This window comes from Rousettus aegyptiacus, unplaced genomic scaffold (assembly GCF_014176215.1).
Source record: "Rousettus aegyptiacus isolate mRouAeg1 unplaced genomic scaffold, mRouAeg1.p scaffold_m13_p_12, whole genome shotgun sequence".
Taxonomy (NCBI): domain Eukaryota; kingdom Metazoa; phylum Chordata; class Mammalia; order Chiroptera; family Pteropodidae; genus Rousettus; species Rousettus aegyptiacus.
In genome coordinates, this window is record NW_023416287.1 from 21488743 (window position 1) to 21516465 (window position 27723).

Here is a 27723-nt window from a genome sequence, read left to right on the forward strand (position 1 = left end):
GTCCCCAGGAGTCCCTGTACTTGAGTCAGGGTGAGTTGGGCTTACAGGGTGTGCTGAGGGCAGCCCCAGGCAGAAAGCTGGCTTCCTGGGGCCAGAAGGAGCCTTGGAGGACACTGGCCTATAGCACAGATAGGTAACTTAGTTCTAGAACTTTCTTCAGGGACGGTGTGTGTCTATTTTAACCCAGTTTCCTTCCAGTCATTTTTAGAAGCTGTTTGAGATCTTCACTGCGGCTTTTGTAGCCAGAAAGGGTGAGTGCAGCTAAGGGTAGGGGATGGGGCCCTGGGGCTCCTCCTCATGATGCTTAAGGACCAGCTTTTTCCAAGGGCACCCGCAGCCCCCGTTTTCAAATAAGTAAATTTGGAGAAAGCTTGTCGGTCACTTTGCGCATCTCTCTGAAACCACGCCCATTTCTCTCTGATGGTCTCTGTCTCTGTTTTTCTGGGTCTCTCTGTCTGTCACACACTGCTGCCCACTTTAGCCCTTCATGGGCAGTCACAAAGCACATTAAAGGCTCTGACAAGTCCTGCAGCTAAGAATGCCTGTTCTCATTGATTTAGCCTGGTACTTCCCCCTCTCAATTGACTATAGGTACTTTGAGAGGTGAGTCTGAGTTACTTTTTGTGGAACACATTCTGGGACCTGCTGGTGGAAAAGAAATCTCTCTTAGATCTCCTGAAGTGACCATGTCTGAGCTGCAGATGCTGAGGCCTCGGAGTGGTGGACAGTGTGGGATGGAAATAATGATTCCTATTTTGGGGTGGATGTAGCCCCTTCAGCCTTGAACAAGAAGTTCAAGGACATCTAAAAGCTGAGAAAACTTGGAACAGGAGATGATCTTCCCACCAACCCAGGGGGCAGAATCTGGGTCTCCATCTGAGCAGTTTCCTGCCTGAAAATACCTTCTCACATGCCTGAGATTCCACCATTAGCCAGGTATTCCTTTGAGGAGCCAAGTTTGGTCTGTTCTCAGCTCATTCAGGGTGTTGTAACCTTCAGGTTGGCAGGGGGCCCGGCAGGAGATTGGAAGAAAGAGGAAAGAGCAATACTACAGAGGCAGGAACCCCCAAAAGCCCACCCACCATTTCACAACTTTAGGGGAATAGGAAGGCAGCAGACTCTTTGGAACTCCTGGGCCAAGGAAGGCTGGCTCAGGAGACCCAGGTGTCCAGGACCAGGCCCTGGCACTGTGTCCTTTGTTTGGGTCCAGTTTGTCCAGGGGATACCAAGTCCTGTCTCCTCCTGTGGGTCCAGGCTCCAGGTGTGGCTGCTGTTAGATGCCCACGGGACGCATCATCATGCGCGTGGCTCGCAGTGAGTAGCCGGGGCCCTGGAAGTAGTGCCAGCGGATGCCATTGAGCTTGCGCACGTGGTGGCGAGCTGGGTAGTAGATGCCGTTGAGGTTTGAGAGGCCGCAGGCGTCAAACCACCACCCTGGCGGAGGGGAGGAGGAGGCTTTAATGAGCTGGAGGTCCACCAGTGGAGTGAGGGCAGATCTCTACCTCCAAAATGAATCAGGCTTTTGCCTCCTCCAGGAACCCAGCTCACGGGTAGATGGGGCTGCGTAGGAGTGGGCAGGGGAGGTGGGAGGGAGACTCCTAGACTGTCTGGCCAGCTCGGGGCCTCTGGAGGGTCGGACTGGACTCAGGCTGCCTCTGCCCTCCCACCTCCTAACACTCTCCCCACCTCCGTCCTGTCTCCCTCCGTCACTGTCTTTTTTCCCGCTGCCTCACAAGCCTCCATCTCCCTCTCTCCATGGTTTCTGATGTTCCGTCATTCTGAGTCTCTCACACCTGGGGGGTGTCTCATTCTCTCTCTGTCGATCTCTGTGCTTGTAGGTCACTTTGCGCGTCTCTCTGAAACCATGCCCATTTCTCTCTGATGGTCTCTGTCTCTGTCTTTCTGGGTCTCTCTGTCTCTCACACACTGTTACTCCGTCTTTCCCCAGTCTGCGTTTCCCTCTCCATTTCTCCTTTTGTACTTCTGTCCGCGTGTGGCTCTCGGTGAGTTCTGTCGCTCTGTGAGTTCCAGTGTTTCTGTCTCTATCTGTTCCTGTCTCTGTTGTCTCAGGAGGTCTTTCCAAACTCCTGCTTGTGGGTGGGTGGGGCTTCACCCCGCCCCGCACCCACCTGCAGACAGCATCTGGGCGCATTTGCAGAGGCAGTTGTCGTTGTCTGCATCACGGGTGCTGAAGTTGGTGCCCTGGAGGACCAGGCTGCTCTGGTGCCCCGCCGACCCGCTGTACCCACTCAGAGAAAGCCTGGAGGCCACCCGGAGGTGGTGATGGGAGAGAGGCCCAGAGTCAGGTTGGGGCTGGTTGAGGAAAGGGCTCTGCTCTGGTTGTTCTGGGAGGGGGAGCCCCAGCCTGGGGTACTTGGGCCATCTCCCCTCCTGGATTGCATTCTCTGTCTGCTCCCTCTCAGGGACCAAGCACCCACTGTGTGCCAGGTCTCCCTCATTTTGCTGAGCCTGTCTTGCAAAAGAGTGAGCATGATCATGGTAATAACAATAGTGAGAACAATGGTTAACATTTTTAAAAACATCTACTATGAGCGAGGCATTGTTCAAAGAGCTTTACTTGGATTAACTCATTTTGTTTAATTCTCACAACAGCCAGTTATTCCCATTTTACGGATGAGGAAACAGAGATCCCAAGAACCAAAGGAGCATGCTTAAGGCCTCAGAATAAATGGGGGTGAGAGCCGAATCCTAGTCCAGGGGGTCTGACTTGGGAACTGTGTGCATTTTCCTCCCCAGCTGGCCATCTGCAACCCCAGCCCCATCACACCTCAAATCCACCTATCTCCTCCGGGAAGACTTCCCTGACCATCCCAGCCCACCTGGACCTGTGTTCGGATGACCCCCAGCCCTGCGACATCTGTTATCTGTAGCTAGCAGGGGAGGGTTGATATTTTTCTGTCAGACTGTGAGGCTCTGGTGGGCACATCCAAGCCTGTTAGGAGACTGTGACCCTGAGCTCTGGGGGCACACCACCCATATTGTTAAACCCCAGCTCTGCTATTCGTCAGCTGCGTGACCTTAGGGAGACTGCTGCACTTCTTAGCCTCAATTTCTTCCTCTGTTAAAATGGTAACAATAGTATATGAACAGCGATGACTAGGTTTGGTTATTGTGATTCGATGACTTCTGCGTGTGTGGTGTTGGCATATGGTAAATGCTCAGCACACGTAGTGCTGCTTATTATTTGCCCCTGTGTTCCCAGTCCTTGGCACATGGCTGGAACAGGCTTCTGCTGAGCCTGGTTGGAGAGTATTGAGTGCTTGTAGCAGGGGCGGGGCTGCACTGGTGGCTGAGGTGGGGAGCCAGTTTGGGAGCAATTATGAAGGTCCTATGGGTGGAGGCATAGATACCAGATGCAGCCAGGGCAGCTCAGGGCAGCTCGGATTCTGCCAGGACAGGGCCTGGGATATGCCCCCAGTGAGGTCATTCGGGATTGTGGGGCCTGGGTATGTGGCCTAGCTAGGTCCCTGCACCTCCCACTGACGGGTTCTGTCTGTGGCAAGGCAGGGGCATGGCCGTGGCTCCAAATGGCTGTGTCCGGCTATAAAACCTTAACTGTGCCCTTAAACATGCCCTCCAAGCTCTCATGACTGGTATTGCAAACTGCCCTGCTAAGAGACCCATCTGGCCAGGGATACCCTGTGTTGGAGATAGGCTGACTAGCCCACCTGCCCATATGGTCCCAGCTTCTCCTTGTGGTCATTGAGGGCTCCCCTGGAGGGCTCAGTGATATTAATTCGAGGCTGGGCTCTGGGCTCAGGCTGAGGTTTGAGGTCACTTTCAGTCTGGGGCTTCATAGCATCAGGTTTAGACAAAGGCAGTTGGTCTCCTGGCGTCACCTCAGTGGCACTGGCTCTTCTACTGTCCCCAAGTCCTCAGCTCAGGCTCTGCTTCTCATCCCTTCCTCTTTGGGAGTCTGAATGGGGATCTGTGACCTCTGGGGGATCCCCAAGTCATGGACCATGAAACTCCGCTTGCCTGATTGTTCAGATGTATTTTGAACATGTTCATGGCTCAGGCCTGGGGACCCAAACAAGCACATGAGTTTCTGGGGATCCCCAAGTTAGACACACAAGATATGTCTTCCATGTGTCTGTGGATCTGTGTGAGTCTATGTGTCTGTAGTGTGACCATTTGGATACTATCTTCCTGCCTGTGTGTGTACATGTGTTTTTTGAGTTTGTGCTGGAATATCTATTTTGAGTCCAAGGGTGTGCTCTGAAATCAGCTTTTGTCCCTGGGATTGTGTATGTTCACTTGTGAGGACTCCTGTGAGGGAGGTTTGCATGCATGTCTGGGTGTGTGTGTGTGTTTGTTTGTGTAGCTATGAACCTGTGTGAGTTCGTGTTCTGCATGTACCCCAGGGGAGTGCCAAGCTCCTCCACATGGGCACACGTATCTGTGTATTTTGCATCAGGTGTGTGGGAGCCTCTGGGAGGCAAATGCCTGGTATCTGTGTGTGCCTGGTGTCTTGCCTGTGCCTCCTCCATCCCTGCCTGTGGGCCACTTCCTCCGCAGGCTTATGCATGCACCCTAGTAGGGCTCCAGAGGCCTATTAGGAGTGCCCCTCCCACCCCTGATGCTCATACCCCAGCTGCTGACTGCCCACCATGGCCACCCCTAGACTTCTCTATGGGGATTCTCCCAACCTCATCAACCTCCTGTATGGTTCAGGGACCAAGGTGTGTTCTGTTTCCCTGGCTTTCCTTTGACAGTTTCTAGGCCCCACTGTGTTTTCTAAGATCTCCATTCCTAGCCACCTTGCTTTTCCTGAATGAGTGGGGACTCTTCCTTATGATCCCAGCAGCCCTTGAAAGAGGCTTGCTCGAGTTTCAGTTATCTGTGGCCAGCTGAATGTCAATTCTCTCTCTGTTTTTTTCCCCCCGAACATTCCTGCTGGCTGGGATGTCCTTCCTATCCTCTTTGTCTGGAGAACACCCACACATTATAGGTATCACCTCCTCCAGAGAGTCCTCCCTGATTGCATAAGCATGTCTATGCTCCTATGTTTTCCCCTTAGGTAGCTTTTGTCTCCTTGAAGGTGTGGGATTGCATGTGGACGTGCTGACCCCCATACACACACAACACATTGGACTATGAACAATTATGAGGGGGTGGGGCCTAGGTCTGATTCATCCCCAAATGACCAGTGCCAGCCCATGCCTGGCACGGGGCAAGTGTTCAGTATATTGTCATTAGTATTTAGGGCTCTGCAGAAGATCAAGTGAGTCTGGGCTCTTTGAGGCCTGGGCCTAGGGGTCTGAATCTGTGGGCAGGGAGCTTTCCATGGCTCAGATAAAAAGCCAGTGGCAGCACATCAAATGCACATAGGCGAGCAAAGCAAAGGGTTCAAAATTTGACATATATATTTGCATAGTTAGACCCAGATAACAGAGATATATGCATAGATGCAGAAATACTATATTTCTGTCTCTAAAAATATTGTTCGTACATCTCTAACATTTATAAACACGAAATTGAGGGTGTCTTTGTACGGATTATCTTAATTATGACATCAATGCTATACTTTACAGATGAGGAAACAGAGGCACAGAGAGACCTAAGGTCACGAAGCTAATAAGTGATAGAAATTCAAACCCAGGTGGTCTGGCTCCAAGGCCATGTCCTTAGTGTAATGAGATACTTCTCCCAATATTTCTTCTCCAAGAAAAATGCAAATCCTGGACTTAGGGCCATAGAAGTTGCTGCTCAAAAATTGGGCCAGGGAGATCAGGCTTAACTGCTACATGCGTAGGAAAGACTTGGGAGACTCTCCCAGCTTTCCCTTTATGCACTTACCATGTACCCGACTCTGGGGATGGAGATAACAGTGAAGAAAATGGGCCTGGTTCCCACTCACGCAGAGTGGAACAGTCATGGGTGTGAAAGGCTGCCTTGGGGACAACGATCATATTATTTGCTGAGCACTTACTTGGTGCCCAGCGCTGTGTTAATCCTCTATGTGCAGTATCTCATTCAAGCTTCAACACACCCAGAATAGGGTAGGTACACATAGGGCACCCATTTTATAATGAGAAGATGGAGGAACTCGATCGGGGTCAGTCTCGGAGATAGGGATGGAATCAGGACTTTGGTGGTCAGTGGTTTAAATAGGAGTCAGCAGGGTGTTGTGGCTAGAGGACTAGGGAGGGCATCCAGCTCAGGTTTGCCTAGCCCAGACCCAGGGGATGTTTCATTTAGTTCTAGACCTTTAAGGAGGAATATTATCAGATAGAGCTGGGTTCCAAAGAAGGAATATCAGAATAATCTAGCTGGAGAAACCAGGGACATTTATTAATAAGAGAGGGAGGGGGTGGGGCATATCATTGAAAAGCTCTCAGAGGAAGAATTAGGAATAAAGTATAGGGGGACAGAGAGTCATTAGAGATCCCTTGGGAGGAAGTAACCTCCTCATCAGTGGAGGCAATCCAGCTCAGCTGGATGATGACTGTGGCTGTGAAGGGGATTCTAGCATCATATGAAGAACCAGATGACATGTGAGGTCCTTTGCATCATGTGAACATGAGTCTGTGAATTTAATTCTGTTTTGATTCAAAGATAGCCAAGACTCAGGCTTATCTTCAAGATCCCTGAGTTTCTCAGAAAGGTAACATCATGTAGTGGGAACACCATGAGTTTTGGCAGCAGGCAGATTTGAGTTCCAATCTAGGTTCTACCTAACGTGTAACTTTAGGCATGAGACATAAGCTTAGTGCCCCATTTTTCATATCACTAAAACAGGTACAGCAATGCTTACCTCAGAGGATTAAATAGAGTACCGTGCTTGGAACATAATAGGTGCTCAATAAATGCTAATTCCTTTTCTTAAACAGAGCCAAGAGCCAGGCTGATGAAGGGTGAGAGACCTTGATGATTTTATAACATGTTCATATATAAGCTCATCTTGCTGTTAAGAAGCAGAGGTATAGAGAAGCCAGAGCCTTGACTCACCTAAGTTCATAAAGTTAGCTGAAGCAGAGACAGAAGGAGCCCAGGTCCCCTGATTCCCAGCCCAGAGACCTTTCTACCTTACCCTGCAGCAAAAAACAGGCTGGGGAAGTCACCACTCTCTTCTGGGCCTCTGTAAAATGACCGCTTTGGGGTGATTGACCTTGGAAGGCCGCTTCCCATTCCCAGGATGGAAGCATCAACATTCTCTCCACCCCACCCAGTGGCCAGGAGGTGCTGAGTGCTAACTAGCTGCCTCCAGATCCCGTGACGTGTGCCCAAATGGTGGACAGATGGTAGAAAGAGGAGACGCCCAGAGACTGACCCTTGGTGCAGACTCTGTGTCCACTAGCCCAGGGACCCCAGCCCACCCACCAGCTGGGGCCCCAAGCTCACCTATACAGCTGCCCCTCGCTGCCCAGCTGGAAATGCTCATACTGGGCGTAGGCCTCATTGCCTTCCCAGTCTTGCAGCTCCACACGCAGAGAGTAGGCCGCCCTGCTGGTCAGCTGATGGACCACCTCGTTGCCCAGCCAGTGCTCTCCAGCTGGGTCACCAAAGCCCTATGGCGGAGGGGAGAGTGAGGGTGGGCTGCAAGCCAAGGAGGGAGGCATGCCCCTGGCAGAGGAGCTGGCCTGGTTCAGGGACTGGGGCTACTCATCCAAAACCATTTTGCCTAATGATCGAGTTCATAAAGTACAGAGCGGGCAGGCTGGGGAAAGAGGAGCTCTCTCCTAGAGCAAAAAGACTAAGACTTTTGCAACTATAAAAGCCTGTTTCAATAACTAAATCACATTTCTATGAAGCTCAAGAATAGGCAAAACTAATGTGTGTTGATAGAAGTCATAACGGCGACCTCCTTGGTGAAGTATTGACTGGGAGGGGCACAAGGAGGGCACCTGGCGTGCTGGAAGTGTCTTATATTTAGCTCTAAATAGCGGTCAGATGGGTTATACATATGTAAAACTTAACTGGGTCTTACGGTTAAGATTTGTGCACTTAGTGCTTGTATGTTAAATCTCAATTTTAGAATTAAAGATTTTCATCAGCTGCATAAATGGTAGGGGAAGCTTTAATGACATGAAAGTCACTGCAAAATTTCAGCAGCATAGCAATGTAAAGCTAAGAGCGTTGAGAGTCACTGGTGGTGTCCTCTGCTGACAAGATATCAACGCCCTCGGCCAGAACAGCAATTCAGCACCAAGGACAGGGTCACACCTAAGCCCCACTACCCATTTTAGTCACGCTGAGCTGCTGATAAGCTTAATCGTTAATATTCCGCTCTCTTTAGTGTAGCATCTGAGCACCTTACATCTCTTTGCTATTTTAACGATTGTTTTAAACCCAGTTGGCTCAAGGACACTCCTTGCTTAATTTGGTATTTATTTTTAAGTATTTATCAAATGAACAGCAAGGAGATACGGAAAAGAAGACAATAGGGTACTGTTTCTCATCTTGTAGAATGAACATGGTCTTTGAGCCAGCAATCCCACATTGAAGAATCTCTGCCGCAGGTGCAGCCATATATGTGTGCAAATGCAAGGAATTTCATTTAAACAATGCAGTCAGGGGTTGATGGGGAGATTACTTATTTTCTGCTTCTCAAAAATTTTAAACAATGTATATGCATTATCTTCTAAAAATTAAAACAAAAAATAAAGTTAAACTTTTATCTTAGGGTATATATCAGAACTTGTAAAAAGAAGGTTCAATTTTAGAGGATAGAGTCCCTAAAGTAAATATGCACTGGGCAAATTTGTTTGAAAGTAGTTGGTTCGGGTGGGCTGATTTTTTCTAGGAAGGATTGATAGTAAACTAGTCTCCTGTGCATGGCCCACCTTCTAACTAGGTTTCAGGGCTGAAAAACTCCTCCACAGGGCAGCAATGTTACCTCTTTATAATCCTTCCAGTTCCGCTGGAAATTTACGCTGCCATTCTCACGGCGCTGGATGAGGGTCCACCCGCCTCCATTGGACTCCATGTCACAGAAAACCTGAAGGAATTGGTGGTGGTGGTGGGGTGAGCTGGCAGCCCTTGGAGGCAACCAGAGCCAGGTCTGTGCCATCCTAAGTGTGATTTGACTGACAGAACTTCACAGAATAACAGGTTAGCCTGGTGGTCGAGGGCATCCAAAAGATCTACGTTCAAATTCCCCACTCATTGTCATCTTTTTTTCCCCAAAGTGGTGGCAAATGATGCCCTCTCACCCTTCAATTCCTCATGTAGAAGATGGGGATATTAATACCTTAACTTCCTTATGCATTACGTTCTCATCTGCAAACTGGGTTTGTTGTGATAATTAAATGAAATGAGTCTTCTAAAAAATAGAGCCTGGCACACACTAGGAACTAAATAAATCTAGGCTTACCACTTCCTATTATCGCAGGGTTGCTGTATAGGTTAAATGAGTATAGGTGTAAAGTGCTTGGCACACAGTGTAAACTCAGGAAATGCTATTCCATTTAGTGGACAAATGTTTTATATGTGCCAGTCTCCATTTGAGGCACTGGCAAAACTAAGGATAAAACAGAGTTCTTTCTCTCAAAGAGCTTATATCCATCACAATCACATCTTTCAGGCTAACCTTTGTTCACATATTATATTTCCAGCTAGTTCATTACATATTCAATGTTCAATGAGGACAGACTTGGTCTGGCCCTGGCTGAGAAGAGTCAGAGACATATCAGAGATAAATCAACCTTTGGGGCTGATTTGGAAGAGGCTATGATAGTGTAGGCTATGACCGATTATGAATATATGGGTAGCTACAAGGAAAGCCCCCAAGACAGAGCCACTGGAAAACCCTGGAAGGCTTCCCAGAGGAAGTGACATTGGAATAGAGCCTTGGTCGATAATGTGCCTGCTAGGTAGAGATGAGTGGGAATGACATTTCTAGTGGTGCGAGCAGCAGGAGTAGAGGCTCCGAGAAGGTAAAGGCCTGCTCAGTGAAAGGAGACAGTGGCATCTGTTAAGAGGGTAGGAGATGGTGCAGGAAGGGAAACTGAGGCTCAGAGAGGGGAAGGGACTTGTTTAAGGCATGTGAGTCTAAAGTAAAGCTGAGGTTTGAGTTCAGATCTACTGACTCCTGGGCCAGCTCTTCCTTCTTTATCAGTATTCCCAAATTTAAGCCATTAGCAAACCTTCTTGAATTCCACCATAGCCGAATTTGCTTAATAGAGAATAATTACTTAAAAAATGGCATCCCCATTTTTTTATTTACATACTTATACTCAATGTACTTTAAAAGGACATCTTATCAGTACCATAAGTGGAAAACTAATAACACTAGCCTTTATTTAGATAATTATAAAACTAAATATAATAAAAACAAAATAGTATTATGAAATGCTAGCTAAAAATGGAAAACTTGATCTCTCTTTGTTAAAAGGGAGTTTGGCAGGTGTGTGAGAAGTGGTAAAGATAATGTGGAAACAGACTGAGACATTCTCCTCAATATATTCAGAAGGGTTGAAAGGAAGTCAGAAAGGGAAGTACGGAGTGGGAAGACTGGCTAGTTGTTCCCCACACCCTTCAGCGTCTGGGTCTGGGCCCCAAACCCTCTCTCCTGACAGCTACACTTTCCCTTGACTCTCTTCTCCATCTGAAAACTGGATCTTGGAGCTCAGAGCAACCTTGGGAGCCACTCACTGAAGATGGTGTGGCCTCCGTCAGCCCTGGTCCCTAATTTCCCACGTGGAGCAAAGCCTCCACGCCTGCCTTCAACTAGACCACATGTAAACTAGAAATACATTTCTTTCTGTTAAACTTCTGGAATTTCAGAGTTTATTCGTTATATCAGCTACCATTACCTTAAACAATATAGAACTGTTTCCTGCTACTCCAATCTAAAGGCATCTCTGGACAAGATGGCAGGGAACGTGCAATTCCAGCTTTGGGAACTTCTGCTTTAATCCTATGATCTTCCCCCTGTTTGGGTGCGGACTCCAGAAGGTAGGGCTATCCCTTCTTTGGAATCTCAAATGGTGAACAAGGCAATAAGCTAATGGGGTAGGGATATGTCTGCAAAGGCTTTGGCTCGGGACCCTTTGAAAGCCTCAGCCCTCATGGAGCCTCCTAACCTTCCTGGGCTCTGTCATATTGGCCACATGGATGGTGTAGACGCCACTGGTATTGGCCCCAAAGCGCTGGATCTCTGCACAGTCCTGGAACACCTGCTCAGATGACCTCATGGAGGCTACAATGACAAAAAGCAAAAACAATTGGAGGTGAGCTAAGGAGAAGAGGGCCAGGTGGGCACTCCTGCCTTCTCTGTGCCAGGTTCTGAGTTGGGAGGTGTTGCAGACAAGAAGATGAATCAGATCTGGGAAGCTTTTCTAGAGGAGGTGATCGTGAGCTGGAACCTGGATAAGGAGCAGAAGTTGCCCAGATGGAGAAAGGAGAGGGTGTTCCAGGTAGAATGAACAGCATATGCAAAGGCTCTGAGGTGGGAACCGTCCAAGTGTGTGCAGGGAACAGGGTTAGGTGACAGAAACTGACTGAGGCCAGGAGGGGAAATGACTCACGCCGTGAAAACAGGATTGAGGCCAGAGAGAGCTCTAGCTGTTTGATGAACCTGAGAGGAATAGGGTAAGACTATCCCAGAGAGGGTTACCAATGAGGGACACATGAAGTTGAGATTTCAGCAGAGGCCGGGGCAGCCTTGATTGTCAGGCTGCAGAGCTCAGACTATGCTGAGGAAGAGCACTCTGGCCAGATTGTGGAACAGAGACTAGAGCGGATAAGACTCAAATCAGGGAGGCCAGACATAAGGTTGCTAGAGTCTTCTGGGGGAGGGTCACTGGGGCCTGAACTCCACGAGGTACTCCCTCATTCCACAGACCAGAAAACAGGCCCAAGAGTAAGGTAAGTGGATCAAGGGCACAAAGCTGGGTGATAGAGACTCCCCTCCCTCCATGGATTTGTTCATGGAGCTAGGGACCAGGATCTTCTCCACAGCCCACCCCTCCAGCTGCACATCCCTGCAGCCCTGGAGGCGGGCCTCTCATTATGCCCCTACTAGGAACTGACCACTGGCCTGAAGAGCCCATGTTTCTTCCTTTGGGAGAATATTAATTATCGAATCTCACTAGGGACATGGGGGCCTCCAGGCCTGGCCTGAAAAAGCGACTGTTGACAAATAAACTATAGGAGTTTCAAATTCCCACTCTGTTTCCTTTTAGTGGGATTTAATTAGAAGTTTGAGAAGTGAGTTCACCAGAATCCAATCTCTAGGTAGGTTGTTATTCAAGAATGGGGCTAAAGTTCTAGATGGATAGCTATCTTCCCCAACGAGGAACCAGGAGGCTACCAGGTGGGCAGGACTTCCTGTATTGGCCTCATACTTGAACCTGGATCCCAGGTCCTGAAACTTAGGCACCCGTTGGTAGGAAGCTGTTGTTCCCAGATCATAAATAAAGTGACTAAGGCCCCCAATCCATCCAAGCTTGTGCACAAACCCTCCCTGGGCAGGGTCTCCATGACTCCAGCTGTCAGCTCCCTTGTCCTTGGGGAATTGCCAAGCCTGGGAAAAGTGCTGACCTAGACGTGAGCAGGGACAGGCCCAACTTTACCTGGCCAGGTGAGGGTGGAGCTGGGAGTTGGTCTCAGATTTCCAGCCAGCCTTCCCAAGACTCTGTCCACTATTGCTTTCCTTAGGCAGCAACATAGCGATAATAAGAACAACAGTAATAACAATAAAAATGGACTATCCACCATGTATTGTATATTTCACAGCCAGGTACTGCCAGGAGCAGTTTAGGGCCAGGAAAAACATCTTTTGGGGGCTTAACTGTAAGGATGGACTGGTATTGACAAACAACAGTTTGGCCCCGACTGGGCCCCTCTGAATTCCTGGGCTGGTGGCTTGTATAGTTTTGTCACCTTTTGGCCACAGGCGCTGTGCTCAGCTCCTTCATGTGCATGAACTTATCTGGTCCTCTGTGCAGGAACTCTGTGAGATAGGTGCTATTATTATTTTCATTATATAAGTGAGGACCATTGAGGCTCTGAGACGTTAAATGACTTGGGCACAGTCCCAGTGCCAGTAGTTAAGAAGCCGGAGCTCAAACTCTCATCCATCTGACTACAAAGCCCGTGCCCTTCCTACTACCTACCTCCCCTTGGGTCGTCACCACTGAGCTTATATAAGGCTGAGCAAACAGACCATGCTAACGAATGCCACTCCTGATATTGTGCACGGGCTAGGCTTTCTTCACCTGTGCCTGTCCTTCTAACCTTCTGAACTCCCTGAGTTCTCCATCCATTGCCAGCCTCTATCTGCCTAGGAGAAAGCAATGCAGAGAAGGGTGCAGGCTTCCTGGTAAGCCTTAGGATGCCTGGTTCCTATGCCTGTCTTTGTCTAATCTTGTTCTACATCTGGTGACAAATCCTCTTTCAGTTTCTCCATCTAGAGAGGGAGGAGAAAGAATTTCATACTGTCCTTCCTTGGTGATAGCGTGACAGGAAGGTAGGGTCTTTGGGCAAAGGGTGCCTAAAGTGAAATGTCCAACACAACCTCCCACCCAGAATGGAGAGCAGACATTGGACCACAGCTGGAGAATGAGTTAGGGTGAGCCTGTGGGGAGAGGCATCATGCCAGGTCCCCATGGACTGGGCTGAGCTACAAGAAATCCACACATGGGATTAATTTAGGCAGCTTCCCCATTGGGCGATGCACCAGCTGGTGAGGGGTTTGGGTCATGCTGGATCTCATGGTTTGAAATGCATTCACCTCTCCTGCCCATGGCTTCTTTGGGCCTTAAACCCCTACTCTGCAGGGTCTGCCTGACTTAGATGGAGTCGTGGTACCGTTCTCTGCTCCCAAAGTGCTGCCAGCCACAGTGGCTGGCATCCATCACCACTGCTTGATTCCTTGCGTTGTAAAGGCTTTCCAGCCTCCCCTGTGATGATCTGCAGCAATAGGAATCCCTTCCTCAGTCTTTCTTACCAAGCCATCCTTTACTCCATGGTTCCAACTGAACTTCCTAAAACTGTTCTACCCCATTCAAAGTCCCCAAGTGGCTCTCCACGGCCCTCAGGTTAAAGTCCCCTTTCCTTAGCACAGCCTTTAAGGCCTTCCACAGTCTGGAAACTTCGGGAACAGTCCTAGCAGGGAATCTGGCATACAGTAGGCACTTAACAAATATTCATTTCTATCTTTCCCTCTGTGACACACAGAAAGGGAGTTGGGCATTTTTACAAGACATGGTCCACAGTGATGCTGTTCATTGCTGTATCCCCAGCACTGGACCTGACACACAGTGGGTGCTCAGTAAATACTTGTTGACTGAATGATTGAAGCTGGAACCAGGAGTGCTTTGGCCACCCTCAGTGAGCCCCATTAGAAGGAGCCAGTGGGGGCTGGCGAGCTGCCCAGGCATTGTTCTCCCTTCTCGGAAGCCAGGGCCAGGAATGTGTCCTCATTTCTGTTTGGCTCTTTTGGGCTTATGGGCAGGGACATTAGGGTGAAAGACTCCTTGGAGAAACATTGTGTACAACCTCCCCTTTCTGTAGATGGGGAAGCTGAGGCCCACCGGAGCTTTGGGGCCAGCCCAAACAAGTGGAGATGAGGGTGGATCCCTGACCCCAAAACTGTCAGTCTGAGCCAATAGTGGTCTTGTTATCATCATCACCCCCATTAAACAGATGGAGAATCAGGCCAACAGACAGATAGGGACGCGTCCAAGGTCACTCATGGAGTCAGGAAGAAGAGTCTGGGCTGTCTCCTGTTGGGATTATTGTTGTTACCATTATTATTACTGTTTGTTGTTATTTCTATATCACAGGTGGTGGGAGGCTTCCAGGCGCCAGAGAAAACAGGGAGGGTCTTCCCCTGCCCCCACCCCATGCCCTCCGATAGCTCACCTAGGCCCTGGGCCACAATCCGCACCAGGCGCTGCACAGACTCCAGCAGCTGGCGCTGCTGGCGCTGCAGGAGACTGGAGTTGCTTCTGGCTGCGCGCAGGCTTCGCTCGAGGCCGGCGAGGGCGCCGCTCTGGCGGCCCAGGAGGCGCCTCAGCCGCTCCTTCTCGCCGCGGAGGCTGGCTCGCTCTGCCTGCTGCTGAGTCTCCAGGGCTTGCACCCTCGTCTCCAGCGCGCTGAGGGGCGGGGCGCACAGAGGTGAGCCCACCGTCCCACAAAGCAGCCACACTTCTACGCTTTCACCCGGGGTGAGTCCACGACACAGACCGGCGCTGAGGCTCAGAGGGGCAGAGAGCATCCAGCCCAGAGCTACACAATCCAGAGGTCCGTGACACAGAACAAGAAGTGGAGAAAAGAGAGACTCGGCCCAGGAATCTGGTGGATTCTGGTCCAGCAGAGGCAAGAACTGGGGGTGGGAGGACCATGTCAGCAACCAGGTAGCCATGATCAAATCCCAGCTCGGCTCCTCCTTTGACCCAGGAGTCCACTCTCAGGAGGTAGCCTCCAGGGAGCATGGGCAAGAATGCCAACTGGGGGATTGGTTGTAATAGGGAACAAACAAAACAGTCTAAAAGCCCAACAGCTGAATCTTCTGTTGGGTGTCCCTGGAAATGTTCTGGAGCCAGGAGTAGGAAGGAGGCAGAGTCATTTGCACAGAATTGGAAAGATGTCCAAGACGTGGAGTGGAAGGACCCTGGCACGTCAATGCTTCTAGTCTAACCCCACATGTGGGAAAATGAAAAAGAGTGAAAGAAAAAAGGTATTAGTGTAAAAGTAGAGAGCTGCCGGTGAACTTACGGGAAGGGCATGACAAGACACATGGAGGGACACAGTGGTGCCTGTGATTGTAGAAAAAGTGGAAGAAAATCCATTATGTGCTGTTACTTCTGCAGAGCAGGTCTCAGTGGATGGAGGAGGGGGCAGGTCAAGGCCACTGACTTTCCCTTTTATTTGACACAGGTCTCTATTGTCCGATGAAATAATAAGCATGAGGCATTTTTGTAATGAGTTAAAGAAAAAGAAGAGATTTTAACAAGAAAGAAGCATTTGTTTGATTCAACTCTTCCACGTTTGGCATTTTATCCCACAGATTTACTCACATGTGTGTGCAATGAGACATGGAACATCATTCGTCATATTAGTGATTGCAACACTAAAAAACTGGAAACAACCTCAATACCCATTAATTGGGGATGCAGAAATAAATGCACGGACAGCCATACAGCAAACATTATGCAGTTGGGGACGAGAATGAGCAAGGGTGTCATGCACTTGTGGAACCATTTCCAAGATGACTGGAAAAAAATCAAGGTGCAGTTGAATACTAAATTTGGGGTTTAAAAGGGCAAAAGGGGGCTGTTTATAAGAAATCTGGAATATCAGCTTATAAAATGTCATCTCCACCAGAACAGGGACTTTTGTTTATTTTTTCACTTCTGTTACTCCTGTGTCTATAATAGTGCCTTGACACAAGGTAAGAGCTTAAACACAAATTCTCTTTTTTTAAAAAAAATATTGGTTCATTTGACTGAAGGACATACAAGAAACTAGGCATAGCAGCCACCTTTGCTGTGGGTGGGCGGCGGCTGATAGAAAGGCATAGGAGGGAGAGATTTTCCTATATGTGGAGGTCGTGCTGATCCATTCTCCAGACTAACAAAGTTAAGTCCAGCCAGAGTAGAAAGAATGTCCCCTGAACCCCAAATTATGGTGCAGAAGAGAGAAAATTTGGGCACATTCGGATCCTAGAATGTTAGCCGTCTCCAAGGGCCGAGAACTTACTGATGAAATCCTACATCTTCACTGATTTCTAGGCACTTGGTGCCAGTTCATCATGACGGAAAGTGTCCCAGTCCTTGCTCTCCCCTACCTTGGGGATAAGAATGAGAAGGTGACAAACTGTCATGAACTGCACCCAGATCTGAAGGGGCTGGGTGATCCCTGTAGCCTTACTTGACCCAGCACATGAGCAACAAGAACATCTCACCCTGTACACAAGCCTGTGGCTGCCTCCCTGTGTGGGTTTTGCCTCCTCCAGCTTTGGGGGTGTTTTCTCCACTGGGCTTGAACCTGAGAAGAAATCAGCCTTCGATGTCTGTTTCTCTGCCTTAGCTATACCAACGACCCTTTCTTCCTTTGTAATTTGAAGGGTGTTCTTCTCATGTGTATTTGCTTATACATACAAAGACTCTCCACCAGTGCAGACAAGAAACTGGTAACTGTAATTACTTCTGGGAAGGAAAATTGGTGGATGAGATCAGATTTATTTATTTACAAATAAGTAAATCAAATTAAAATTTACAGGGCGAATTGTATGGTACGTAACTTGTAGCTCAATAAAGCTGTTAAAATTTATAAAATAAATAAATCAGAAAAAAGAAAAAGGAAGGAAGGAAAAAAAGATAAAAGGGAAGAAGGGGGAAGGAAAAAATGGAGTGCCTGATCTCTGGGAAATGCCTCCTGCCTGGGTAGTGCTGGGTGGCCAGGCCCTGTGCCTGCCTGGCTCCCAGCCCCAGCCTCAGCCCAGCCCCAGTGTTCATGTTCAATTTAAGCTTCAGTCTGGTCTCCAACCCTGATTTTAGTTTTTAGCCCTGCCCTGGCCTAGTCCCAGCTTTAGCTCCAGCCCTAGTCCACAAATGTTTCCTCACTCCTGTCTTAATTCAGGCCTCTGCCTCTGTATCAGCCCCTGTCCCAGGCACTAGCCCATATCCAGCTTCCCACCCTGGCCCCAGCCTGGTCCTGGCTCTTATGCTCACTCGGGTCCCAGCCTGGCCCTAGCCCCTGTCTCAGCCCAGTGTCAGGGTGCCAGTACTGGCCTACCTGTTGTGGCCCTGCAGCTGGTGGAGTTCATGGCCCTGCAGCAGCAGCTGCTTCTCCAGCTTGTTGGTAGACAGAGAGGTCTCCAGCAGCTGGATCTCCATTCGCGACGTCTGGTTCAGGACCTGCCTCAGGAAGTAGGAAGGGGTGGGGGCTACATAAGCCCTGAAGGAGCCCTGCTCAGTAGCTGCCCACCTGCCCACAAGCTCTGCCATTTCAGAAATGTGCTGACCTGTTTCTACCCTCCTGGTAGTTAGTTCCTGTGGTTGCTCATTCATTCATTCATTCATTCACTCTCTCACTCACAGGCCCTAAACCGAGCTCATGATTGGCTTCCTAAATTTACTCTTCCCATCACTGCACATGGCAGTTCCATTCCTCCTGCTTCTCAGGCTCCAGGAAAAGTCACTTTTGACCCCCACATCCAATCCATCAGCAAGTTTCATCAGCTCTGTCATCCAGATGGGAACACTTCTACTTCCCTTGCCCTTCACAGCTCCCACTCTGGCCCTGTGACAGGCAGGGTCATCAGGGAGGGACCCTAGGGGGATACAGGCTCAGAGGAAGCCATGACCTCACCCAGGGACAGGGGTCAAGGGAAGAAGACCTGGGCTATGAGAGAGCCCAGCCAGCCACAGTCCCTCCATTTCGTGTGATCACCCTCTGGTACCTGAGCCTCCAAATCGGTCAGCTTGCGGGTCTGGGTGGTGGTCTGGTTCAAGAGGCTGGTGCCTAGCTCCAGCATGGTGGCCGTCTGGTTCTGGACCATGTGCTGCTGTACCTGCGCCAGCTCCGACCTCAAGTTCATCTGGATGTACCTTTCTAGCTGTGGGGAGACCATGGGCTAAAGTTATAGGTAGGGGCTGGGGGAAAGCTCCTGTCCCTTCCATGTGTTTCCATGAAGGACATAGAACAACCAGGACAGGCCTGCCTTCCAGGCCAAGCCACCGTCACCGCTCACCTGGACTATTCCAGTAGCTTTCTCCCTGGCTTCTCCGCCCCTACTCCTGTTCGTCTCTGCCCAGTGCATCCTCCACTCAGCAGCCAGAGGGATCCTGTTAAACCTAAGTCAAATCATATCCTTCCTCTCCTGATTTCCTCTCTTTGTCCTCCCTCCCTCACTCTGCTTCAAAGGCATTGGCCTCTATGACATCCCTCCAACACAGCAAGCATGTGCCCACCCCAGGGCCTTTGCACGTGCCATTCTTTGTGTCTGGAAACTTTCCTCCTCACCATCCCCATTGGCATGGCTCACTCTCTCACATGACTTGAGGTCTTTTCCTACCACTTATCAATCCCCAACTCTATATTGCATATTTATCTGTCGATTGTTTTTTCCTTGCAATGTCAGATCCATGCAACCAGTGACTGGGTCTTGCTCATCACTTTATGTCCACGTCTAGCACAATGCTCAATTCGCAGTGGGTGCTCAATAGAAATGCATTCAATGAACTAATAGAAAAAGGGGAACAGCAAATGGTCAGAGCTTAACCCCCAAATTCATGCCCATTACCCAGCTTCCTAGAGGAGAGCCAGCAGCTAAGTGCGGCGATATATCTTTCTCAGTATAAGAGTTTGCAGGTCCATCTGCCAAGCTGGACTTTTTCTTTTTCTGGCTCTCTCCATCTGCAAAACAGAGCTGATCTGGCCAGTCTCCAAGGGTTCTCCCAGCTCTAATATTCTGGGACTCTATAAGCTAATGTTTATTTATTTGACAGGGCTGCTTTTTTTTTCCCCCAAGAGCAGGAGAAGCTGGTCTGGCAGGATCAAATTGCGAAGGTGAACAGTGTGTTCTCAGGGCTCAGTTCCCCTCCTCCATTCCCTCTCCATTCTGTACACATGCTGGCCAGTCACCACCACCTCTACTCTCTGGCCCTGGCTTCTTCTCTTGCCCAATTGCTCAGTCTTCCAGGAGGTCCCATAGGGCAGATTGGTGCTCCCCAGGGAGAGGTGATGACCTTGCTGAGGGACCAGGCTCTGTCTGCTTCCTTCTGTGTCCGTTCTCTCTTCCATCTCAACTGTCTGCTTCCACCCCTTCCACCCAGAGTGTTTTTGAAGGGGCACTTCCCATTGTAGTGCAAGATCAAATCTTGAAGGGGGCGCATGTGAAGGGTGTTGGTATCTATTAAAGCAGTGGTTCTCAAAGTGTGATCCTGAGAGCAGCATCACCAGGAGCTTGTTAGAAATGCACATTTCGAGGTCTCACCCTAGACCTACTGAATCAGAAACTCAAGGGTGGTGCCAAGCTCTCCAGGTGAATCTAATGCTCAAATAAGTATGGGAACTTCAGGTGTAGAGGTCACAAAGGGAAACTAGGACCAGGGGCATGAGCACATTCAAGCATCTTGAGCCTCTGTCCCTGTGGCCCCTTCCTTCTTCTCCTGCATCCTCAGCCCCCCACCCACTGTCCCCTGTAACAATGCAAACATACTCTGATAGCTCTCAACTAAAAATTAAAGAAAAATTACCCTTGACCCCACAGCCCCCTCCAGGGGCATCTCCAATCTCTATGCTTCCCATCAACAATGCAGCTTCTTGAACAAGTTGCCTCCATCTTCTCACTTCCATCCCCACCCTCCCCTTAAAGAAAATTTAATAACATTATTGTGGTGTACTTATACATACAAAAAAAAAAGCATAAATAATAATATAATGAAAGTTGTGTATTTTTCATGCTCAAGAAAAAAATATAACGCATCCCAACAAATCCTGTGCACCCTGTTGGTCTGGCTCTCCAGCTCCAGGAGCCCTTTCACTCTTTAATTTGGCCTCCTTGATGAGCCAGGCCAAGGGACACTTCTGTGTTCTCATCTGACTCTCCATCTCAGCAGCAGTCAACACAGACGGCTACTCCCTCTTTCTGGAAGCACTGTCCTTCTCCTAGATTTTCTCCTCCCTCCCCCATTGCTTTCTCTCTGAGTCCTCCTTAACCAGGCTCCCACACAGTGGGGGCTGTCATGGCCCAGTCCTGGACCCTCATCTCTGTACATTCTTTCCCTAGGTCAAGGGTCCTTATGGGGAAAAATGGGATGTGTGAAGAGAATTCAGGGGGTCCATGAACTTGGGTGAGGAAAAAATTATATCTCTGTTCACTTGTCTGTAATTAAAGTTAGGCATTTCCTTGAATTATGAGCACAGGCCGAAAATCAAAGCACTATTCGCCCATCCCGTGACTTCATTACCAAATAGAAATCTCGCATAATTTCATATCATAACACAAGTGTCTTAAAATACTGTTTTTGCTCATTATGACTTCGACAGTATGAACATTCTGAAACCAACCACTAGACAATGATACAGCTAAAACACAGATTTAATTTTAATATTTTGATTATGATTACAATATCACTGGGTGTTCTTATGCGTTCATTTTGGTATTTAAAAGCATTATTCTGTAAAGAGATCCAAGAGCTTCACCCAGGATCAGATATCAGATATCCAAAGCCCCAAATGCATGGGGGCCCTCCACAGGTGTTCCTAGGACTTTCATACTCCTTTCCACGCTGATGGTGCCATCTCCGTCTCCCACCTGGAATTCTCCTCTGAATGTCCCACCCACTGGCAACCTCCAAGTGGGTTTCCAACAAGTGTCTCAAGCAAAAGCTTCCAACATGGAACCCTCGATTTCCCAGCTCCCACCGTCCTGGTCCCTGCATCTCCATCCTGTTATCCCTCAGTCTTTCTCCTCTCAGTAAATGGCCCCACCCAGTTCTTAATCCCCGAACCCAGATGTTATCTTTGACTGTTCTTTTTCTTACCTGCTGCTCAATCCACTAGTAAGTTCTGGCCAATATGATTCCAATGGGAGTTTTGATTCAGTTCATTTCCCTCTGCCCTGGGCCATGCTACCTTCACCCCACTAGTCAGACTCTTCCCCACCATGCCTCTGTCAGCTCCCCAGGATTCTAACATGTGGTTGGCCAGCATGCACCAGGATGGATAAAGGTAAGCAGAGGTATAGCAAGGCCACTCCTGCACTTTCCCATGAATCATGAACCTCCTGGGACTTAGCTTAAAATGCAGACTCCCAGGCCCAGAGCTTCTGCAGTGAGCCCTTCTCAGGCATCTCCTCCGGGCCTCTCATTTGAAAATGGACAAACTGAGGCCTAGAAGACTTGCCCAAGGTCATGACCAGGTGTGCTAGGTTCAAAGACTCCTTTCTCAGGGGCTTCTTTAGGTCTGCAGAGCTGGATGGGCTCTCAGGGTAGCTTGGGGTCATTTTGAGTGACAGGGTCGCTCCCCCAGCACCCTCATTGGTCTCTTGTCTCGTAGCTGCAAGTGGCTGGGTGGGGCAAAGGCCACCCACAGCTGGGGCCCATCACCCAATTTGCTACACTTGCCTACTACCACGGGCCCTGGGATGGGTAATCCAGACCAGATGGCCCCGTATGGCCAGGCTGGGGCTCTGGTGACTAATGGTCTGTGTGGTGGGGGTGGGGTCTAACTGACGAGCCAGTTAGAAGGGTAGGGAAAGAATCCCAATGGAGAAACCGACCTGGGTTGGGATCTGCCACAGCTTCTCCTCCGCCTCCATTGGACCTACTCTTTCTCTGTCACCCTCATGCTGGTAAATTATCAGGGCTGAGATGAGTAATGGGGGTCTGGCCTCCCAGTACCCTAAACCTGCAAAGAGACTGATCTTTGGCCCTTGGGCTGCTCCACTTTCCCCTGAGCCCTGGGTTTGAGTTCTGGCTCTACTCCACTCTAGCTGTGGGCCTCTAGTGGTTGAGGGCTACATTTATTTGAGTCTCACTTACCAATCTGTGAAATCTGAGGAGTAAATCCTGCTCTTTGCTGTGGAGAAGGCATTTGAAAAAGGCCTCGAAGGAAAAGGAAGGAGTTTTGACAGCCAGGGGATGGGGAGGGAAGAAAGGTATTTCAGAAAGACAGCAGATGAACATCTATGAATGAGCAGTCTTAGTAGACAAGGAGCTCTTCTTAAACCTGCTTCTCTTCTGCATTATTTAAATTAAAAAAACTTCAACTGGCGAGCAGATAAACAACTTTGGTCTATCCATCCAATGGACTCTACTCAGCAATAAAAAGGAACAAACTACTGATGCAGGCAGCCACATAGTTGAATCTCAGATGTATTATGCTGTATGAAAAAAAGCAAGACTCAAAAGGCTACGTCTTGTAGGATTCATTTACATGACTTTCTGGAAAAGTCAGAATCTGTGGTTGCTAAGGGCTGGACCAGGGGGAAGGTGAGGACTGATTATAAAAGGACGTGAGAATGTGGGGGTTTTTGGCAATGTTCTATATCATGATTGTAGCGGTGGTTACAGGACTGTATACATTTGTCAAAACTCATAGAACTATATGTTAAAGGGTGAATTTCACTCTGTGTGGAATAAAATACAATAAAAAACAAACCTACAAACACGAGGTTTTATGAAGCATCCCAGATATAATATAAATATATATCATTTAATAAATGTTTCCTCAATCTAATCTCTCACCCTCTGTGCTTCATTCAAGTATTGACTCAAGAATTATTTCTTGAGCACTTACCATGGCCTAGGTGCTGTCCTAGGTATTAGGGAATCAGGAATAAACAAAATTGTCAAGTTTTCTGATTCCAATGCACTTCCACTAAATCCATCAGTTAAATTCCAATAGTGATGAGTGCTATGAAAAAAAATAAGATAGGGTAATGAGCGGGGTCAAGGGCAAGTTTAGCCAGAGTGATAGGAAAACCCTTACCAAAGGGGGCCATCTGAGCCGAGAGGATGAGAAGGGGCCAGCTGTGGGAAAGTCAAGAGGAAAGAAACTCCCGACAGAGGGAAAGGCAAGCGCAAAGGCTCTGAGGCAAGAGTGTGTCTGCTGTATTTGAGTGTGACTCTGACTTCATTTTTCCTGGCCATGTGGTCTTGGGTAAGTCACCTCACCGCATGGTGCCTCAGTTTCCCCATCCATTAATGGCCAAACAATATTGCTTCATAGGTTTATTGTAAGAATTAAATGCAATAATACCCTCAAGGAAAAAAGGACAGACAGTGTCTGGCACATAGTAAGTGCTCAGTACATCTGGTTATCTTTATTTTTTGCTCTCTCTGGGAGGCAGAAGAACCAAATAATGCAGGTGGCTGCCCAGGGCCCCACAGCTAGTCAGTGGCACCACTGGGACATGACCCCTTGTTGCCAGCTCAGCCCACCTCAGATTCTACAGCAGGTTCCAGGATCCATTCCAGACATTTCAGAGCTGGCTCTGCAGTTAGGCAAACGCTCAGAGGCCAGAGGTGCAAGCTCAGGGGACAGACCTAGGGCCTGTCTTCTCACATTTCCCGCCCAAAGAGAGAGGGATAGGGTTTGTGTACATTCCAGCCTAGCCTAGCTCTGGGGCGTGGAAGGGAAAAACCAGAAACACATGCCCCTGCCCCTGTGGGAGGGCTGGGCCAAGATGCTTAAACAAATAAACCTGTCCCTCTGGAGAAAGCCTTGTGAGGGCCCTCTGTGGCTGCTGCTCCTGGACCATCCCAAGGCTGAGGGCATCTGTGCCAGCTATTTCTAGGCTCTCTTCTTGGAAAAATAACCTTATTTCTCCAAGAAGCAGATGCTGTTCTTACCATACCATCTCCCAGCCCGAAACAAAAAGCAGCCAGCCAGGGGGTTAGGAAATCAAGCCCCAAGAGATTTGGTTTGGCAATGTTTCTTGTTTGGATAACCAAAGGCTGAAAATGCCAAGAATTTACAGGCAGCTTGGGGCAGCAAGGACAGCTGGGAGCCGTGGGCCAGTGTGGGAGGGTTTCAGGCTTGGCCAGAACCCCATGCTGCGCTCCCACTGGATGTGCTTTTGACCCACATCCAGCCAGGCTAGGCTGAGGAGCCAGGTTATTCTGAGGTTTGATGTCAGGGACCTGGAGCGAACAGCAGAGGTTGGGGGCAGAGCTGGGTCGGGAGGCTCCCACCGAGTCCCTGAACCCTCCCCCTTAGCTTTGGGTGCAGAAGGGGAATTAAAAAGGCTCTAGCCAAGTAGCCTGGCTGAGGGGTGAGCACTGGCCATCAGGTTGGTATGTCCTCCAGTGCGGACAGAGCGTGTGGACATCCAGGAAGGTAGAGGCAAGTGGGTGGGGGAGAGGGTCTGGTGGTTAAAGGAGAACCTGAGAGAGTGACAGGAAGAGGCTCAGGGAGATGCCAGCCAGACAGGAGAGAGAATCCGAGAGTGACAGAGGCACGCACAGAGTTAGAAATCACAGGGCTACTGCGAGAGCCCTAGGAAAGAGACCCACAAGAGTCAGAGAGGCACAGACGGAAAGAGAGAGAGGCAGAGACGCACGGAGAGGTCCAGCTGGTCACTCTTTGCCTTTTTTCCCCTCCTTCATTTTGCTTCACTATTTGACATAGTAGATTTTTATTGTTCATCTCTTTACGACGCTTGCTTCCACTAGCCCAGAAGAGAACCTACTGTGTTCTATTTACTATTGTATCCCCAGCACCTAGGAAGGGCCTGGCCCAAGGTGGCGCTCAACTAGTTTCTATTAGAAGAATGAATGAATGAATGGCAGTTAGGGAGTCAGATTTCCAGTTCCGACCCGCCCAATCTTGTTGTGTGGCCTGAGGCCTACTCCTGCCCCTCTCTGGACCTTGTTATCTCAATCTGTACAATTCAGAGACAAAGGTCCCATCGGCTCAGCCCTCTGTACCCAGGGAAGGCCTCTGGGGTGGATGCTCCAGCTGCCAATCACTGCCCACTACCCACCTGTGCAGGCCCAGCGCTTACCTTCTGCAGCCACTGCGTGTTGTTCTCCAGCACCTTCTCCAGCTGCTGTACCCTCTGGGCGGGCCAGTCCCCCAGGTTCAGTGCAGTGGCTGGTGAGTCTCTCTGCAGGCTGTTGGAGCCCCTGAAAGTCTCAGGCTCTGGCGGGCAGGACTCGGGCTCGGGTAGCACGAAGGTGTAGCTGCACTGGCCATGCTGGACTCGGTGTGCCCGGCGGCGCCCGCCCGCCTCCTGCCCTCTCTGCTGTGCCACAGTCACCGTGGCCACAGTGAGGAGGAGTCCGCCCAGTAGCATGGCTGTCCGGGAGAGCATCCAGAGATGTAGCAATGCTGGAGGGTGTCTGGTCAGCGCCCGCAGGAGCTTTGTCTGCCCACCACCCCGCTCCGTGCCCAGGATGTAACTAACTACTGTGGCCAGCAGTGGACAGGCCTGCCAGCAGAGCTGCTGCAGCTGCAAACCCCTGTCTGGCCACGCTCACCGCTAGGCGGCTATTTATACTTGTTCTAGATACCACAGCTGCTCAGCCTCCTCCCATTGCCTCCTGCTCCCATCTCTAGACACCTTTTCACCTCTATTCTTCCCCCTTTCCCTTCCTTTTTCCTCTCTTGCCCATCCTGCCTTGTCCATGCGCTGGCCTTGCTCTGCCCCAGGCCTTAGAGCCCTTTTATTATCCAGTGGGGGCCTGGCCTCGCTGCCAGAGGGAGGAAAGAAAACAATGCACACAGACACACGCGCGCACACACTCAGACTCAAACACCACACCCCCAGTGCTGCCTGCTTCGGAAAACCAAACGCAACTGACCTCTCTCTTCCTGTCTCTGTCTCTCTGTCTCTCTCTCGCCAACCTCCCCCACCACCAAAGCTATGATCTCAAATTTCAGTCCCCCCACCCCCGCCACGCCTTCCCCTTCTCTCCCCCCTCCACTTTCCCCCTCTGGTTCCATTTTAGCACAAGTGAAGTGACCCCTGGAGAGAGCAAAGGGAGGGGGGAGAGGGGTGAGGCTGGGGAGGAAGCAGCCAGTCCAGTTTATTTCAGGAAACAGAAAATCCTTGCAAGGCGGGGGAAGTAGGCGCCACAGCTGGGAGTCAGCTCCCATCCTCCCTTCTCCCTTGGGGCCTGGTCAGGGGGATGTCGCGCCCTAGGGTGGCCCTGGCTAGGTCCCTGTGATGGTAATGAGAGGTTGTCCTTTCCTGGGGCAGATCGTTCTGGGGCTGCCTTTGGCTGGAGTGGGGAGGCCAATGGTGAGGAGAAGAGGTGGAGGTGCAGCCCTGGAATCAGAGGCTGCTAGCTCTAAATCCCCAGCTGATAAATAAGTTAGAAAAGAGTGCGTTGGGCTCCAGGGCCAGTCTGGTGGCTGAGCCAGTTTTCCTTATGCAGTTCCAAGCCATGCACCTCCAGGTTTATTCTTTCTTGGAAGAACTGATCTTTTTGCTCCTAGGAGCGAAGTCCGGGAAAAGAGATCATTCCTGGAGGTCACTTGGCAATTTGGAGTTTCTTAAGTATTTGGATCCATAGAAGAGGATTAAGTCACCAGTCTGAATCTCCCACTCCTGGCCTAGCTCCAGAACCCAGCACTCCAGAACCATACCTCCCCTCCTTTTACGGCTCCCTGCATTTCAATACCCAAGGTGATAAATGCGGGTTGCAAGCTGGGCAGCTTAAGGCACACACAAAGCCTCTTGACTGTGCTGTTCACATCACTGAGGACATGACCTGGTCATCTCTCCAGGCCACTGGCCATGTAGTGAGGGCCTGGCAGGAACCTCTGGAATGCTGACAACCTTGGGGATGATCCATCAGTGTCCCCAGGAGGTTAAGGCGTGAATCTGTGGAGCAAGAATCTTTTTATCTCCATGATACTTGCCATCTAGACCACAGTCTGCCAACTGTTTCCCTCCTCCATTTTCCTCCACCCCAAATGCAGAGACACAACACAATTGACAGACCATAAAGGACCCAAGGCTGAATTTTGAGGTCACTCCTATGACCCAGGTCTAGTGATTAAGAGCCCCGCACTCCTGACACTGAATCTTGATTCCACTTTAGTAGATGAGACTCAGTTTCCTCATCTATAAAATGAAGAGAACAGTCCCTCATAAGTGTACAGAAAGGTCTTTCAGTTACCAGAGCTGTGTAACAAGGTACTGCAACACTTAGTGGTTTAAAACATTGGCAACACCTATTTTACCCATCAATGTGCAGTTTCGGTCAGGTTCCGTGGGCATGGTTTGACTCAGCTCCATTTGGAATCAGCTGGAGCAGCTTGCAGGCTAGAGAGCCTAGAGGCATTCGAAAG

The 27723-nt window shown here is 49.6% G+C and overlaps 2 protein-coding genes across 3 annotated transcripts in view; one reads left to right on the top strand and one right to left on the bottom strand.

Annotated features, from left to right (window-relative positions):
* Positions 1 to 14862, top strand: part of FAM110A (family with sequence similarity 110 member A) — a 47980-nt gene extending 33118 nt beyond the window's left edge. The window contains exon 4 of the transcript XR_001597433.2: positions 14754 to 14862. The gene's annotated coding sequence lies outside the window, so the exon portion shown is untranslated. The remainder of the gene's footprint in view (positions 1 to 14753) is intronic.
* ANGPT4 (angiopoietin 4) lies at positions 534 to 26266 on the bottom strand. 2 transcript variants are annotated; one of them, XM_016148893.2, is made up of 9 exons: positions 25430 to 26266; positions 18377 to 18532; positions 17710 to 17831; positions 14833 to 15065; positions 11049 to 11164; positions 8861 to 8962; positions 7366 to 7532; positions 2130 to 2260; positions 534 to 1434 (listed from the first exon to the last, which is right to left on the bottom strand). In XM_016148893.2, the coding sequence occupies exons 1-9, from the start codon at positions 25736 to 25738 to the stop codon at positions 1274 to 1276; spliced, it is 1497 nt and encodes a 498-aa protein (XP_016004379.2). In that variant the 5' UTR covers positions 25739 to 26266; the 3' UTR covers positions 534 to 1273. The 2 variants fall into 2 exon arrangements, with proteins under 2 accessions (XP_016004379.2, XP_036085452.1); XM_036229559.1 differs by lacking the exon at positions 2130 to 2260 and having other exon boundaries at positions 1302 to 1434; positions 25430 to 26265.
* Between the last annotated feature and the right edge of the window lie 1457 nt (positions 26267 to 27723).

Coding starts and splice junctions, on each gene's coding strand:
- ANGPT4 (XM_016148893.2), bottom strand. CDS start 25,738: ATGCTCTCCCGGACAGCCATGCTACTGGGCGGACTCCTCCTCACTGTG. Junction 15,066..17,709: donor CAGCTGCAGGGCCACAACAG/GTAGGCCAGTAC, acceptor CCCGCCCCTCAG/CGCGCTGGAGACGAGGGTGC. Junction 7,533..8,860: donor ACTGGAAGGATTATAAAGAG/GTAACATTGCTG, acceptor CCTCCGCCATAG/GGCTTTGGTGACCCAGCTGG.